Here is a 16,257-nt window from a genome sequence, read left to right on the forward strand (position 1 = left end):
TCACTGAGTAATCGTTTATTATCTAGCTTTCTGCTTTATCTTCACTCACCATCTAATATCGTTTGAGCAATCAACACTTTTATTCTTTTTAATTATTGCTCATCGTTCTTTTATATATTTCATTTTGTTTTAGATACATGATTGAACAATCTTTATCCCACTCCGTTCCAGCTGAGCGTGCTCCAAACCCTCCTTCTAAAGTTGTACATATTCGCAATGTTAGCTCAGGAATTACCCAGGTTTGGTTAATCTTATTTCTTTTTGCAACTTCTTGTCATTTATGTACTTTTTTATTATCCAGGGCGATCTTACGGATTTGTGCTCAAAATATGGAGCAATTTCTAATATTCTTATGCTCAAAGCCAAAAACCAAGCATTAGTGCAATTCCAAGATGTATCTGGTGCAATTAATTTCATTACTGCTTGTTCAAAATATGCACCTTCAATTCGGTATAATAAAAGGAAATTTTTTTACAAAAAGCAAGATAATTTAACATTTTTCCGCATTTATAATTTCATTTTAGTTCTGTACCCATTTATCCCCAATTTTCAAATCACTCTGAAATTCGTATTCCAGCACCGCCAGCAGGAACAGAAAGCTCAAGAATTCTTCTTTGCACCATTCAAAATCCATTCTACTCTATTACTGTTGATGTTCTTAACACAATCATGTCTCCATATGATACTGATCCTCGCGGAACTGTTGAAAAGATCGTTATCTTCCAAAAAACAGCAGGTCTTCAGGCACTTGTGCAATTCAGTAACGCTGACTGCGCTGCTCGCGCAAAGACAGCCCTCGATGGAAAGAACATCTATAGCAACTGCTGCACATTGCAAATCCAATACAGCAACTTGTCGGATCTCACAATCAAGGAGAACTCCGAAAAATCTCGCGACTTCACCAACCCTTCATTGCCAGAAAAGAAGCAAACCGGTGACGGACTTTTGGGATTTGACGGTCCAGACGGAAGAGGCAGAGCTGGTACCGGGCTGATGGGACCAGGATCTTTTGGACGTGGCGGCATGCGCGGAATGGGAGGAATGGGAGGAATGTCAGGAATGAGCAGCATGGGTGGAATGCACGTTCAATCCGGAGATCGCTGTGTGCTTTTGGTTTCTGGCTTCCCTCCGGAACGTGTTGGATGCGAGCAGTTGTTCAACTTGTTCAGCAACTACGGTATTGTTATCCGTATTAAAATCCTGTTCACAAAGCCAAACATGGCTTTGGTTCAATTCGCCGAAGGTGTTCAAGCCAGTCAGGCAATGAACTATCTGCGCAACGTGAGAATGTTTGGCTCCACTCTTGAAGTCAACTATTCAAAGTTCCCAACAATCACTGAGCCATCCCGCCCAAGCTCCGATGGAAAGACAGTTACATATGAGGGATCTTCACTCAACCGCTTCTCCAGATTCCGCCAGATCAACCTCCGCAACATGACTGCACCAACAGAAGTGCTGCACGTGAGTGGATTAGCCAATGGCACTACAGAGGATGCTATTATGAACCATCTGCAGCGTGTTGTGCCTGTTTCTGCTGTGAAGATCTTTGAGCACTCAGAGAAACTCATGGCTCTTGTCCAGTTTGATTCGGTTGACTCGTCTGTGGAGGCAATGTGCCAGCTCCACAACTCTGTGCTGAATGGCAAGCACATTCGCCTGTCATTCACCAGAAACCACATCTAAGGCCTTGAACGAAGGGAACACTACTAAAAGAGAGGGGGAAAATAGAGTCAACGAACCATCGGATAGAGGATAAACTAATAGAGAAAAAAAATATAGTTGTTTATGTTGAAAGCACCAATGGAAAAGATTGTGCGTTGTGGATAAATTGCATGGAAGCCTCTTGTTATGGAACGTTATTGTTTGTCTGCCTTTACTGCTTTTTTTAGCTAATGTCAGCAAAACTGTACTGAATTATTCGGTCTTAACTGACAATTCCCAATTGTTGTGATAACCTTCTGCTTATAAACTGCTATCCTGTCTTGTGTCACGGCCAGTCTTTTCCTTACTGTCTTGTTTAGTTTTTATTTTTGAGAGCCTTTGTCGCGTCTTTCCCCTTCTTTTTTTCGCTTATACTCACTCCATCTTTACTCGTAAACAAACAGCTTACTTCTATTATACACGGAGTATTTTTTTATAAGAGATAAAACTGAAGCAGACACTTTTCTTTGAGACGCTCCAATGAGTCAACATTTTTAGAAATTGATATATATAATAAAAGCATCTTTTAGATTACTACATACATATTGAAGTACAATATATGAAAAAAAGACTTCACACGTGATATGAAAAATAATGCTGACAAATTGTAACCAAAACAAAAAAACCAAACTGAATCCGAATCTTATAAAAAGATGCATTCAAACATAAAACAAAAGTGTCTTTTGCTATCAATAGTGAAAAAAGATAAGCAATCAATAATGCCAAAGCGCATTATAGACGATCATTGAACAATCTCGCAAAGCCACCAAAGACGTTCTATCTCACAGAAAAGCCATTCAGCACACTTCAGCCGCTCAAGTTGCTTCGGGTTTCTTTTCTTTCCTTTTCTGCTGTTGCAGGAGATGTTTGTTTTTTCATCTGTTTCCTCACTTGATGTCTCTCCTTTGGCAGAAAAACAGCAAGAAAATGGTCCTATCGATTTCTTTTTCTTCTTCATAATATCTTTTTGTTTGCCAGTGTTTTGTGAACCTTTGTCGTAGGAAGGATATTTTCTCGCGGCTACTGTTTTATTGTTTGACTGTTTTTTCTTCTGTTGTGAATTTGCAATCTTTGAAGAGCTTTCAGAAGGATAAGAAGATGAATATGAGGAAAGTTCTTCGGAATCGAATGCAGATGCAGAGATATCTCCAAAATAAAGAGTGCCAGCGCTATCACCTCCAGTTGCAGAAGAAAACAAAGAAGAAGAAGAAGAAGAAGAAGTGACTGAAATTGAATTTGATGAGCTTAAACCGCTTGACTCTTCATCATCTGATGTATATTCAATCTGTTTTCTCTGATAATTCCTTCTCAGTTCACTCGGTCTGTGCACAGCTGACTTATCACTTCCTCTTCGCTGTTGTGATGTGTCATCTGCTTTCCATTGTTTGCTTTGAACTCCGTGAGCATTCATTTTCTTTGTGGCATCTTCATCAGAAGCTGATCTTTCTTCTGAATGTGATAGAGACGATGATGTCAGAGATGAATGTCTCCTGCGATGTTTGCCTGCTGTATCATGTGCAGAAGTCAAAGGGGATTCGGTTGTTGCATCAAGATGAGATGACAAACTGAGTGGAGAAGAAGGAAGCTGCCGCTTGGAAGGAAAGCAGATTGACGATGACACTTTTTTCTGGGATTGATTTGATGGGCTAGCTGTATGACCTGCCAGGTTTGTTTGACTATCATTTTGCGGATTGATGGAGGTAATTGTTGGCGAATTCGATGAAGGACATGGTGAAAGCTGAAGTTTAGTTGCAGAAGAGGATGAAGGTGGACGAGAAAAACTTTCATCTTCGCTTGGCAATTCATTAAACGAAGGTTTCAATTCTTCAATCATCTCTTGGAGTGGTTGAGGTGCTCGATCAGAATCAAGATTCTGATGAGGGATTTGAGTGTTCAGTTTTTCCTTCTCTGTCGAAGTTGTTTCACTTCGATTGCCCATATCCACATTTGCAGACAAAGTTGGTGTCTTATGGACAAACTCACTGAGATCAGCAGGCAATTGAGGTGGTTGCAACTTTGTTTTATTTGATCCTGTACCAATCTCATCAAGCAGCTCATCCATTGGTAACAAAGTGTGTTTTGCTTTCCCCCATCCTTCGCCTCTTTCTTCGTTCCCGCAATCACATGCACCTTCTCCTTCTTTTCCTGAATGATTTTTATCATGACCCGTTTCGTGTGACGCTGTAGTTGAACTCAAACTTGGCGAGAGGAGTTGCTGAGCATCCTGTTCAGATAAGCGTGTTAGCGGAGTTGCGCCTGCTCCTTGCTGAGGAGTAAGAGAAGCAACTGGAGGTGAAAGCGAAGCCATATGAGAATCATGCGTAGAGCAGGACACATAGCTACGAGGAGTTTTTCGCTCAGAGCCCAGATCACGCGATAGAAATGCAGATGTTCCAGATGCGCTGTGATGCCTTTCATGATGGCTTCCTGCGTAACTGCGATGACGACGATGATGATTGTGGTGGTGCTTGTGATGAATGCGGTGAGGGTGATGATGGCGATGTTCATGAAGTTGGCTTATGCTTCTGTCATTGCTGCTGTTGTTGCTTTTTCTTTCAAACATCTCTTTTTGTGTGACAACTTTTGCAAGTGCTTCTTTGCTTGATTTTCCGCACCGTGCAGTTGCGCGTCCTTCGTCTGCCGAGTGTTCATCACTCGAAAAGTCATTCATGATGGCCGCTACGTTCACTCTTTCTGCGTTGCCTTCATTTCCCTTCGAATTGGGATTCCTTGCAAGCATCAGTGTTGATCCTGCTCTTTCAAGAGGTTTTTTCACTTTTGCCTCAGTAGCCACATCAAAGTACATTCCATCTGAATCATCCGTGTGTTGTGTGTTTGTACGCACCAGTGAGCGCCCCACAAAGTTTTGCATGAGCTCAGACTGGCGAGACATCGATCGCATATTCCTCTGGCTGGCAATGCTCATTCTTGAGAATGCTCGCATTCGGCTCTGACGCATTGCACTGTTCCTCATTACGCTCTTTCTTCCCATGACGCTTTCTCGTCCAACACCAAACAGCGAAACGCGATCATCTGCCACTCCTCCTTGAAAACTTGTTGCGCCATTTGATTCACTGTCGTTATCATCAATCTCTTCGACCCACTCGTCATTCTGCTCCATGGGCATATCCAACGCTCCCTCAACAATACTGCAGGCAGACATTGGCCTCTGCCATTGCTGTTGGCTCATCTTTCCGAACTGTTCTGCTTCTGCTGCTCCACTCATTTCACCCAATGCATCGCGAAAGCGAGGACTTGTGCCGCTTGGAAGAAGAGTGCTTCTTGGATCCATTCCAGCCCCTTCTGTGAGATCACCCTGATTTGGTGACTGCAGAACAACAAGAGGCAATGCAACGCATGCAGTCTGTGGAAGAGGTGCAAGAAGCCCATTCATTGAGCGCGAGATAGTATCCGTTATGGGATCATGCTGTGCAGGCAGCTCCAGCAATTGCTGTCCCATTTGTTGTTCGTTCCTCCACATATCCTGTCCATTTTGCATTGATGGAGTAATGTGCTGGGCTGATTGTGGGCGGAGGAGGGACAGTTGCAATTTGGAGTGTGAAGAGAACTTCGACGCAGATGAAAACGAACGCTGGACATTTTGTGATATTGGTGAATTTTGAAGTTGAGGAAGGACTCGTGAACTGAGGTTGTGCGATAACATTTGATTTCTGGATAATGAGCGAGGAATTGGAGGTGGAAAGATACTGTCTTCATCAAATAATGGAACCAAACGAGCAGGTGTTGCTGGAACATTTGCTGTGCCTCCGAATGTTGCTCTTCGAGTTCCAGAGCATTTTTGAGAAGATGCATCGGCTTCAAGATAAGGAAGAGTGAGCGATCTGTTTTCACTCCCTGATTTCCTTGACCGTCCATCGCTCTGATAGCTCAGCTGATCTGAGGCTGTGTGCGGTGTCTCGTGTGACTGGAAGAGCAAAGATGTTGAAGAAGTACTGCGCTTCTGCCTGTTGTCTATCACAAGAGGAGCTGGATTGCCTGCTACTTTGCTGCTTTTGCTCTGCGGAAAGACGGCAACATCAGCATTGTTCCAACTTGTTCGTATTTGTCCGAAAGAAGTGTCCGTTAACCTCCTTTTCTCGTTCTGCCATTGAGACGGTCTCCTCATAGAAGGGTTCATTGGAGGCGACGCAGCCACAGAAAACGGATCAAAGTCAGCTGCATTCTGCCCATCACTGTATGTTTCTGTATGAATGTCTGAAAAGGAAGGCTCGCGATGCCTCCACCTCCGAAAATCGCTTGGCGTTTCACATGCGATGCCAAGAAATGGAGTTGGAGGATTCAGCGAAGAGGGAGCCAAATTGCCAGATGAGCCACGATGAGGCGAAAGAGCGCTAATGGAAGTGACAGAGGAAGGAGACTGCTGAAGTGCAGGAGAAAGAGTGAGTTGACCAGTGGAAGATGAAGAGGAGGAAGAGGAAGGAGAAGAGGGAAGCATCAAAAAGGAAGCGGAAGGCCGTTCCCTGACTGCAAGCACAGGTGTTCTGGACTGATTGGACAAAGAAAGAAGATCTGTTGATGGATCTGTTGGCGTTGCCGGCAGTGAGTGTATCTGGCGCCTGAGAGCGTCTGAAGACTCGAAATTACCTTTTCCCTGTGCATATTCCGCATTGATATCACTGAAACTGCGTGGCTTTCCACTCCTTCGCATTCGCCTCTGGTGGAGCTGACTTCGTTTGAATCGCCTGGCTTCTTTCTTTGCTTCAATAAGCATTTGCTGTTGCGGCAACAGGTCACGAGATGGAAGTTGTTCAGAAGAGACAGGGTATAAAGAAGAGTGAATGGAATTCCAGTCAAAAGGCAATGCTGATGACTGATGTGAGCGTGATGGAATGGACGATTGAAGTTCGAGTGATGTTAGCGGTGTCACGTAAGATGGCTTGTATGGAAACAGCAGAATTGCTTCCTCCGCTTCATTCTTCGTCATCTTTGCCTCAGAAGCAGTGTCAATAGGTTCAACTGCTAATTTTGTTTTCTCTTCCTTTGGCATCTTCCATGTTGGCACCAGTCTGACAGCCTTCGACAGCTTCATTACCGCAAACCATGGTGAAGATGTCGGAGCCTTTGTGTCTGTGCCGAGTGTCCTCAGTCTGTACTCTCTCTGCCTGTGGATGAGAAGGCGACGTCTGGCATAGCATCCCCAGTCAGCAGTGTCTGGGTATCCGCTTGCCACCATCAGCACCCTCTGAAGAGACTGGAGAAGCACAGGGATGCGGAGAGAGCGTGATGAGTTGAGAAGAGCGCGCACTTGCACATTGCAGATACGTGTGCACAGCAGAAGAAAATACCTTATGTCCAGTGCAATTTGCACGGCTCCAAAGAAGTTCACAGAAGTAAATTGAGGAAAAGATGTTGAAGAGGAAGAGGAAGAGGAAGATGATGAAGATGATTTTGTTGCTGAAGTTGAAGTTTGCTTTGAGAATTTTGCTTTTGCATCCTTTGAAAATGGATGGGGAGACACAGAAACAAGATAGGAAATAGCTGAGTTCCATTTGTTAAGAGCAACTGCAGAAGACAAAACAGAATTTGCTTCTTTCTGTTCAGTGAGAGGAGTCATCATTGTGACAAAGTGAGATTCATGAAGCTCATCTTCACAAAATGATGACTCGCAACCAGAGCTGCCTTCATCTGAATTGGAATTTTTTCCCTTTTCATCTAAATTTGTACATGAAGAAAGTGGTGATTTGCAATACTCAATTTTGTTGTGCTGAACACAAGGCAAGTTGGGTGGCTGTTCGCATAGCCAGGGGCCATATGGAGTGAAACGAAAAGACAACAAATGGTGGGGAACAACTTTTTCTCGGCTTTTGCATCCTGAACTGTTGTTGCAAGTTCCATTCTTTGATTTATTGCCTTTGTCTTTATTTCGTTTCTCTTTTTGACTTCTATTTTTCTTTGATGTTTGAGTTGTCAAAGCACCAATTTCTTGTTCTGCATTGTCTTCTTCATAATCTTCATCACCGCTGCCTCTCCATTCATTTTCCTGAAGTGATCCCCATCCAGCTAAAATGCGGAGGTATGTAGTGATAATCATTCCAATTACGCTTTCACACAAAAACAGTGACCAAAACGGTGGAGACGACACAGAAACAGCAGTAGCAGCTGTGGTGAGGAGGTCAGGTTGGGCTGTAGCGGATGGCGAGGCTGTAGGAGATTGCTGGCTGAGCTGAGAAATGGATGTGGAAGGTGCAGCATTGCTGGCAGAAGAGGCAGAAACAGCGTTGAACACAGAAAGAGAGGAAAATGGAGGTGCTTTTGGAGTGAGTAGAGGAATGATAAGAGAGTTGCCCAATTCAAATGCAGCAGCAGACGGACGAAATGGCATCGAAGTCAGAACGAAAGGCGAAGGTGGCAGAGAGTCAGCAGCAAGGTTTGACGACTGTTGATTCTGTGACAAGTTTGATTTGGCAGAGTCAACCGGCTTGGAAGGTGTAGCAACAGAACTTGGAGATAGTTTTGAATGTTGTTGCTGTTGTTGCTGCTGAAGTTGAGGTCTATTCGGAGTGTTGAGAGGAGAAGCAGAAACAGAAGCAGACAAGGAAGAATGATTGGAAGACAAAGGCGACTGTTTCTGGTGTTGCTGCTGATATGACATCAGATGATGCGAGTGTGATTGTGACTGAGTCTGTGATTGTGGCTGAAGGGTGGATGGATGTGGTGACTGTTGAGAAGAGACGAATTGGCGAGGAGAAAGAACAGAAGATGCATACGATGTGTCAGAACGAGTGGAAAGCGGTGTAGATGTTGATGAAGAGGAAGAGGAGGAAGAGGAAGAAGAAGAAGGAGAGGCTGAAATAGAGTTGTGTCTTGGATGAGAAGCCGTTCGTTGAGCAGAGGAAGAAGAAGTTGGAGTATTCTGCTGAGAAGCTATTCCATTTTTCATTTGAAGCAAAGCAGAAGCAGAAGAAGAAGAAGAAGCGTTCTTCTCATTCTTTTTTGAAATTGCTTTTTGTTCACCTTCGACTTTCATTTTTGCATAGCAAGTGGAATATGCCTGGAGCGTGTCCCAGAAAAAGTGTTCGGTGTTGAAGAGATGTGCAACAAGTGCCACATGAAGAATGATCTTTTCTATTTCCTTTATTTGCTGCTGGAGCATCGGCGCCTGTGTGATGGCAGGTGTTGCAGAAAGAGATCCCAGCGAGTCACACACCCACATCGCATCACGCAGAAACGAGAAGAGATAGAAAAGAGAAGAGGCAGAGGAAGAAGGAGAGGGAGATGGGGAGAGAGCGGAGGAGGGATTTCCAGTCTTTTTGGCAGGAACTGGAGGGAAAAGCCAGGATTTGATGGTTGTTGGGACGATAGTTGAAAGAGTCTGCTTCATCAGAGTTAAGAATGGATGAAGTATTTGAATGGCCGACGGAGAAATAGACAGCGGAGAAGCGAGTGGAATGGAGTGCAAAGGAGAAGAAGCAACATGAACAGGAAGGTTTGGCAGAAGAGTCGGAAACACCTCGCAAAGAAAGCTCAGTGGAAGATGACTGATAAACTCATCGAATGCATGAACATGTTTTTTGTAGCGTTTTATTGACTGTTTGACGTGACGTATTGCCTCATCCTTGTTATTTCCTTCGTTTTGCTTGCTTTTCTGTTCATTTCCCTGTTGATTAGCAGACGAAGCATCGCTTCCTTCTCCTTTGAGCATCTTTCTGATCCATTCAACATGGCTCTTCCCATATGCCAAAATAGACAGCATATCCTTCATTGTCTGATGATGCCCCTTCGACTTCTCAATAATGTCACATGCTCTTCCCCACTCTTCCTCGTCTGTGAAAAGATAGTCTGCCGGTTTCAGTTCCATCAAAATATCAGCTTTTTCAGGGACAACAAACGAGAGCAGCACAGCAGCCAAGCCTGAGCCATAAGAAGCATTCGACAAAGGAAAGGGATGAGTGAGGATGTCACGCTCAGAGCGAGTCAAATGGCGGCGAGGAGAAAACTGCACGTCTGTTTTGGATGAACCGGATGCTCGCAGCTCTGCTCGAGAAGAGGCAGCAGAAGCAGAAACAGCTGAGTTGAGAGAAGGTGACCGGGTTGATGCGCATTGTGTTTCCTTCGTGTTGATCTGCTTGTCTTCTGAAGGAGATAAGATTGGATGTGCTGACACTTTGGATTTGTTGTTATTTTCAAATTGTGGCTGTGACTGTTTAGATGCTAGGGATGTGTACTTGATGATATCTTCTTCTGCATCCTCAGTCAATTCATCTGAAGAAGAAGAAGAAGAAACAAGAAACGAAAAAGAAGACGACGAAGAGTGACAAGATGAGTCAGAAGAGAAATCATCTTCCTTAAACAACTCTTTCATAGCTCTTCTTCTCTTCCTCCTTCTCTGCTCCCTCTTCTCCCTTTTCTCCTGTCTGATGTGCTCCATTTCTTTGTTCTGCTGCTTTTTCAGTGTCATCCACTGCTTCATTCCTCTCATAAGCGGCGGGTGGATCATCGAGTGCGGTGGGTCAATGCAGAGCAATCCATCGCAGAACGAGAGAAAAAGGCGATATGACTCCAAACTTCCATTCAAGCACAAAGGGCGCAGCACACGCAGAAGGAAAAAGCGACTGATGACTGAAAAGAAGAAGGAAGGCAAGGCTTGTAAAGAAGAGCGAATGTCATTTGACATCTTCTTTGCTGAATTGTCTGTCATTTCCGAGTGCTCACCTGAGACACGAGGACTGTTGGCAGCCTCAAATCTTGGCGTGGATGGTGCAGATGTGAGTGTTTTGTCTGTCTTTGATGCGAAATGGGATGAGCGTGGCTGATCAGGTGTGACAGAGCGGAGGTGCTTGGATGGCAGAAGCTTTGGAGAGAAGTGAAGAGGTCCGTCCAACCTCTTTTTCAGAAGTGGCGATGGCTGCTCGCTCAAAGAAGTGATTCTTGGAGAATTTGAGCCGATAGCAAAGGAATTGTTCAAAGCAGGATGTGACTGCATTGCATTATATGGCTGTTTAGTGAGTGTTGGTGTTGAGCCACCCGGTTTTAGTGTATTTCGTGCTGAGATTATCGTTGACTGTGCCTGCAGGTGGACTTGCTGAAGAGACGAAAAGAACTTCTTCTCGAATCGAATTCCGTTGATGAAAGGAAAGCAGAATGCAGTTTGCTTCAGCGAGGCACGACGCGCTTTTCTCTGGTTCAATTTAGCCTTTGCAAGAGACATGGAAGATGAAGAAGAAGATGATGATGCGCCTTCAGTTGCTTTGCTTGCTGCAAACAAATTAGTTGCAGACGAGGCAGACAAATGAGAAGGTGAGGAAGCGTTGTGTGCAAGTGGCACAAGAGCCGTCATGAACGATGCAGACGACTGCCGCTGCTGCGCCATCTGAATCATCGACGGGGTGAGAGGAAGCAAACGCTGAGCAGACTTCACAGAAGCACGCGGATAGATGTTGATAGACAGAGCAGAAGGGTGGCGATCTGCTTTATCGCTGGCCTTTGGAGTGCTTTTGATGTCTTTTGTTGTCTGATTGGCTGAACTGTTGGCAGTCTCAGAGTTGGTTTCGTTTGATTTTTCATTCAATTTACTGGAAATGGTGAGATTTGCAGATGAGTGTGTTCCTTTGTTCTCTTTATCATTCTCCTTGGCATTTGCAGATTGAGCTGAATCTTCTTCTTTGAAGATTTTGAGTTTTGGAATATTCACTTTTGGCTTTTTGATTTGAGTTTTCGATTTTGGTTCTGCAAAATCTTCGATTTTCTCCTCTTTTGACACTCTTATTTTTTGTGAATTCTGTTCTTCAGAATTCGATTTTTCCTCCTTTTCGCATCCATTTTCATGTTCTCCATCATCAAATGATTCTGCTTCATCTTTCCTTGTTTCTTTAATTTGTTCATTCTCTGTCTTTTGCTCTTCATCCTTTGCTTTCTTTATTTCACCCTTCCCATTTAGCTCTCCCTGTTCTTTGCTACTCTCATCTCCATCATTCTGTTCTTTTGCCTTTTCAATCGTCTCTCTCGAAGTCTTACCAGCTTTCAATCGCTCAGTCATCGTCATCTCGTCCTTCTCATCCACTTCAGTCAGAATCATCTCCTCCTCTTTACCGCTTTCTCCTCCATCTGCTGCAGCAAACCCCTTTGGCAGTCGTACACTCAGAGGCGATCGTCGCCCTAATCTGGGTGACACTGACTGCGACACAGCTGCTACAAACAGCTCAGTTGACGAGGAAGGACTCAGTTTAGACTCACAAAATAAATTGTGTGTCTCAAGCAGATTGGGATTGTTGGTGCTGTTGTCACACGACTGAGGTGGCGGAGAATGATCGAGAAGAGAAGGAGAATCCGTTGGAAACTTCTCAGAATTTGCATTTGACTTGCCCTTAGGCGATGCTGACTGAGTTGGCGATGATGCATTTTGTTGCTGTTCCTCTTTCAATGGAGGTGGTAATAAAGCATTTCCAGATACCTGTGAATTCTGAGAGGCAATAAACATCATCGCCTCCTGAGATAGCGGCGGTATTTCTGAGAAGGGCACCTGGCTGAACATCTTGTTGCTGGCAGGAGATGGGGGCATCTGTTGTGGTGAGTGCGATGAAAAGCCGTCTCCTTTGACTTCTGCAAAGAGAGGGGAGTCAGTGTGGTCAATGACACATGTGTCTGTGGATGAGAAGGAGCTGGCTTCTGAGCTTTCGTCGCTGGAGTGGACAGACGCGCCAGACACAGAAGACGAGGTAAGGTTGTGCGGATGAAGTGTTGGCAGCTGTCTGTATCCAACGTTTGGGCGAGAATTGGACTGAGAAAGTTGCGAACTTTGGTACGGCGATTGCTGTGCTGTGTGCATAGGAAGTGGAATAAACTGGAATTTTGGTGAGTTTTGAGAGGAAGATTGCTGAGGAGTTGGGGCAAAGCGGACGTGGTGTTGTGCTGACTGCTGTCCAGCTGCTGCAACAGCAGAGCCATTCGACTGTTGAGAGGCTGTGTCTGCATTCTGGTTGTTCATCACAAACAGCGACTGATCAGATGCCTGCGAGTGTTGCTGTGGAATTGACTGTTGTGACTGAGGAGGTGGTGGTGGCAGTTGCGGTGACAGATTTTGCGAGGCGAAAGAAGGGAAAAATGACAGACGGGGCTGTTGTGGAGTGGAAGGCGGGATCAGATGAAGCGATGCATTCAGAAATGAAGAGCCGATCATCGCATTCCTGTTGCCGAAGAAGTTGCGAGGTGATGACAAAGCAGCAGAATTTGGAGGCTGATGAGAAGAAGAAGGTGAAGTGGAGGCAGCGAAAAAGAGACGAGAAGGAGAAGCAAGCTGCTGTGGAGATGAATATGATGGTGTGGTTGGTGCAGATGGTGGAGATGACTGCCAAGCATTGAAAAGTTGATTGTTTATGTTTTGATTGTGTGATAGCATTGCCTGTGAAGGTGTTTGGGGCTGCTGCATGAGCTGTGTCTGAGAGATATTCTGTGGCTGCAGAGTGATTTGAGATGAGTGTCGTGTCTCATCAGTCAGAACACGCTGCCAATCTGTGTGTGTCAGCATGGCATTGTGCACAGCAGAAGACACGTTGAATGCAGACGGTGTTATCACATACATCAGCCGGAATCTGGGTGTTTCTCGAATGCTGTGGAATGAATGGGTCTGTGGTTTTTGATTGCTTGCAGTGTTTGATGTTTGTTGAGTAGATTTTTGTTCTTTTCTCTCATTGTGAATGTGCGAGGAAGAAGAAGGAGATGGCCGATCAGAATCCGCAATGTGTGACTCATCTTTAGTTTTGTTGCTGTTGTTGAATGGATTCTTCATTGACTGGGGAATCGGAGGGGCAAGAGACAAGTCTATTTCCCTCTCTCCGTTGTCATTCAAATGAATGATAGATTCTGTTTCTTCTTCTGAAGCAGTTTTGTTGGAATCGTCATTTCCTGCTGTGATTGCGTTTGCATGTGCAATGCTGTCAACGATGTGATCTTTGTTCTTATCCGTTTTTGTTCCAATTGTTTTACTGTTTTCTTCTTCATCGTCTTCTTTTGGATGGATTTGAGGAGTGGAAAACGATATCGTCTTTTCTTTTTTGCGTGGTAGAAGAGAAGCAGAACTTAAATCTTCAGTAGCATTTTCATTGCGTTTCTGTTGCTGAGGAGTTGCTGATACATCCAACGGAACAGGTAGTTGTATTGATGATGATTCTGATGACTGATTTTGTTGTGTCTTCAGTGCTTGCTTTTCGCTGGAGCATTCTCCAACTTTTGAATCACTCATTGTTAATGAATTACGAAGGTTAGCAGCATTTTCATTCTCTTGCTCGCTATAATCACTGCACAGTTCAAACTTTGCATGCATTTTCAGATTTCTATTTGATTCGTTTCTCAGTCTCTTTTTTGCATTCTTCATCTCTTTTGCGTCCAGCCGATCTGCTTTCTTTTCTGCCAGCAGTGCAAAAAAAGGCTCCCAACCTTCGACATCGCAATAAGTTGCGTGCTGTGCGGTTGCAGTCACCGCAGCATCGACAAACATCTGCAGCCAGTCTGAGAGCATCGGAGCTTGTTTCTCGAATGCTTCTTCTTGTTTGTGTGTGGCAGAAGAATGGTTAGTTTTGGGCTTTCTTGGGAATGCTCCTTCTTGGTGCAACGAAAGTGGCTGAAGTGAAAATCGATTTGGAAGCAGCAAAGAAGGAGCATCGCTGTTTAGGCGAAGATGAAGTGGAGGCGTCTGAAATGACAGAAAATGAGACATGAGGGTATTTGGCAAAGAAGAGGATGAACTGCTCGATGAAGTGGAAAATGAAGATGATCTGTGTTTCTGAGAAGCTTGAATGGAAGAATAAAACCTCCGCACAGAGAGAAGAGGGGAAGGAGGAGCCGATCCAAGTTTATTACCAGGGCGAGGTGTGGCTGCAGGAGAGGCAGTGGGTGTGGTGTGGCGGGAGTTTGGCGGAGAGAGAAGACGCGGAGAGTGTGAGATGGATGTGTGGGGTGAGTGTGAAGTGGAAGTGGAAGAGGAAGAGGAAGAGGAAGAGGAAGAGGAAGAGGAAGAAGAGAATGAAACAGAACGGGAATGAAATGATGTGGAAGATGAATGAGTCTGCTGCTTGGATAGGTTCTTGAAGAGCGGAGAAGCATGTGACTGAGTGAATGGAACAGGCCCAGCTGAAGAAGAAGAAGAATTTGATGTTTGTTGCTGTTGGAATGAAACAGAGAAATTTGAGAGATATTCTGTTGAGGAACTTGAATCGAGCATAGGGCACAATGTTTTGATGGATGAAGGGAACCGATGATCTGAACTTGATGAAGCAGATGAAGATGCAGCAGGCAAACAGGATGGTGGGTTCACCTGAGAATCAAGATACTTTGAAAAATCAGATGTGGCAATCAAAGATTTTCCACAAAGACATTCCAATGCTCGTTTTGAGAGATGAGAAAGATTTACTGGAAGAGACTGTGCAGTTGAAAAGTCGGAAGAATTGGTAGGTTCATTTTTAATATTCACAGATGTTGATTTATCATAAACAGAAGAATATAGACTTTCTGGTAAATTTTGTCTTTCTTCATAAGACATCATTGGCTTATCATTGAGCAACAGTGAAACAAGAGAATCACTTCCGTCCAATGCAAGAATCATTCGACTTCTTTTTTGAATCGCACCCTCGTCTTCATCAGCATCCAATGTGTTCGTTTGAATCTTGACAGATTTTTTGCAATAACTTTTCTTTGAAGTAATTTTGGTCCTTGTATTGTTGACTGCCATTTGGCATCCATGCATTAAAAGGCAAACACTATTGACAATGTTTTGTCTGCAATCCGCAAGTAGACCAATCCCATATTCATCTTCTCCATTTACAATTGGATGGTGCAAAATATTGCCCGTCTCCTGGCAGATAATGGCCGTTTGAAAGATTTTGTCGCCTCTTCCGCTAAATGGAAATCTATGAGATAAAAGGAAAGGGCGACCAATTTGGGGATTAAATTGTTCGATTGAAACAAGAAATCCTTCAAATTTCGCAAAATTCAAATTTTATTATTAACATTCTTATAAAATATAAAAATTCAAACTTTCAGAAAAAATAATGTCATTTGGATAGCGTCTTAATTGAGGTAAATCAAAAATTGCCTCTCCAATTCTGATTGTTTGAAGTCATTTCATAATTAAATGAAAAACTAATTTTTTTAACAGCAAACGTTTGAAATAATTCCCATATTGTTTCCTGCTCTGTAAAAGGAACACCATGTAGCTTTCTGAAAAATGCTGATGTAAAAATTATATGTAAGTTTAAATATTTCATTTAAAAGGAAAGACCTTGAAAACTTTCGAGCTTAGCCGGATCTCTTATAATTTTCTGTATCCTTAATAAATATGAGATTGTCACTTTAATAATATTAGTCAAAAAAAATTAAAAATTTAAATAAATTCAAATTCAAAAAAAATAAACCATTTATAAGTCGTGAATTTGTTATCATTGAAATATTAATATTTATTTTGTGCCGATTTTTCGGCTTTATTTCTGCGTTAACCAGTATGTGACGCAGAAAACAGTTTTTTATGTCAAATAATATAAATTAGGGACAAAGTTTGATCAGATTTCAAATATTGGATGTAATTTTTAGCTTTCTGAATTTTGT

The 16,257-nt window shown here is 43.5% G+C and overlaps 2 protein-coding genes across 2 annotated transcripts; one reads left to right on the plus strand and one right to left on the minus strand.

Moving 5' to 3' along the window:
- The first annotated feature begins 3 nt into the window (after positions 1–3).
- MONOS_834 (putative RNA recognition domain containing protein,expressed) lies at positions 4–2,120 on the plus strand. Its single transcript, XM_067878744.1, has 4 exons — positions 4–60; positions 134–239; positions 302–450; positions 525–2,120. The coding sequence occupies exons 2-4, from the start codon at positions 138–140 to the stop codon at positions 1,681–1,683; spliced, it is 1,410 nt and encodes a 469-aa protein (XP_067719798.1). The 5' UTR covers positions 4–60; positions 134–137; the 3' UTR covers positions 1,684–2,120.
- Positions 2,121–2,223: 103 nt separating this feature from the next.
- MONOS_833 (uncharacterized protein) lies at positions 2,224–16,095 on the minus strand (the record flags this gene model as incomplete). Its single annotated transcript, XM_067878734.1, has 5 exons — positions 2,224–15,627; positions 15,691–15,758; positions 15,817–15,883; positions 15,935–16,003; positions 16,068–16,095. 5 exons carry the CDS (start codon positions 16,093–16,095, stop codon positions 2,444–2,446), a joined length of 13,416 nt encoding a protein of 4,471 aa, XP_067719799.1. The 3' UTR covers positions 2,224–2,443.
- Between the last annotated feature and the right edge of the window lie 162 nt (positions 16,096–16,257).

This window comes from Monocercomonoides exilis, assembly GCF_001643675.1.
Source record: "Monocercomonoides exilis strain PA203 chromosome Unknown scaffold59-495361, whole genome shotgun sequence".
Taxonomy (NCBI): domain Eukaryota; phylum Preaxostyla; order Oxymonadida; family Polymastigidae; genus Monocercomonoides; species Monocercomonoides exilis.

Excerpts from the sequence above, each read along its gene's own strand:
- MONOS_834 (XM_067878744.1), top strand. The coding sequence starts at position 138 with ATGATTGAACAATCTTTATCCCACTCCGTTCCAGCTGAGCGTGCTCCA. Across the intron at positions 240-301 it reads TTAGCTCAGGAATTACCCAG|GGCGATCTTACGGATTTGTG; the intron begins GTTTGGTTAATC and ends TTTATTATCCAG. Across the intron at positions 451-524 it reads AAATATGCACCTTCAATTCG|TTCTGTACCCATTTATCCCC; the intron begins GTATAATAAAAG and ends ATTTCATTTTAG.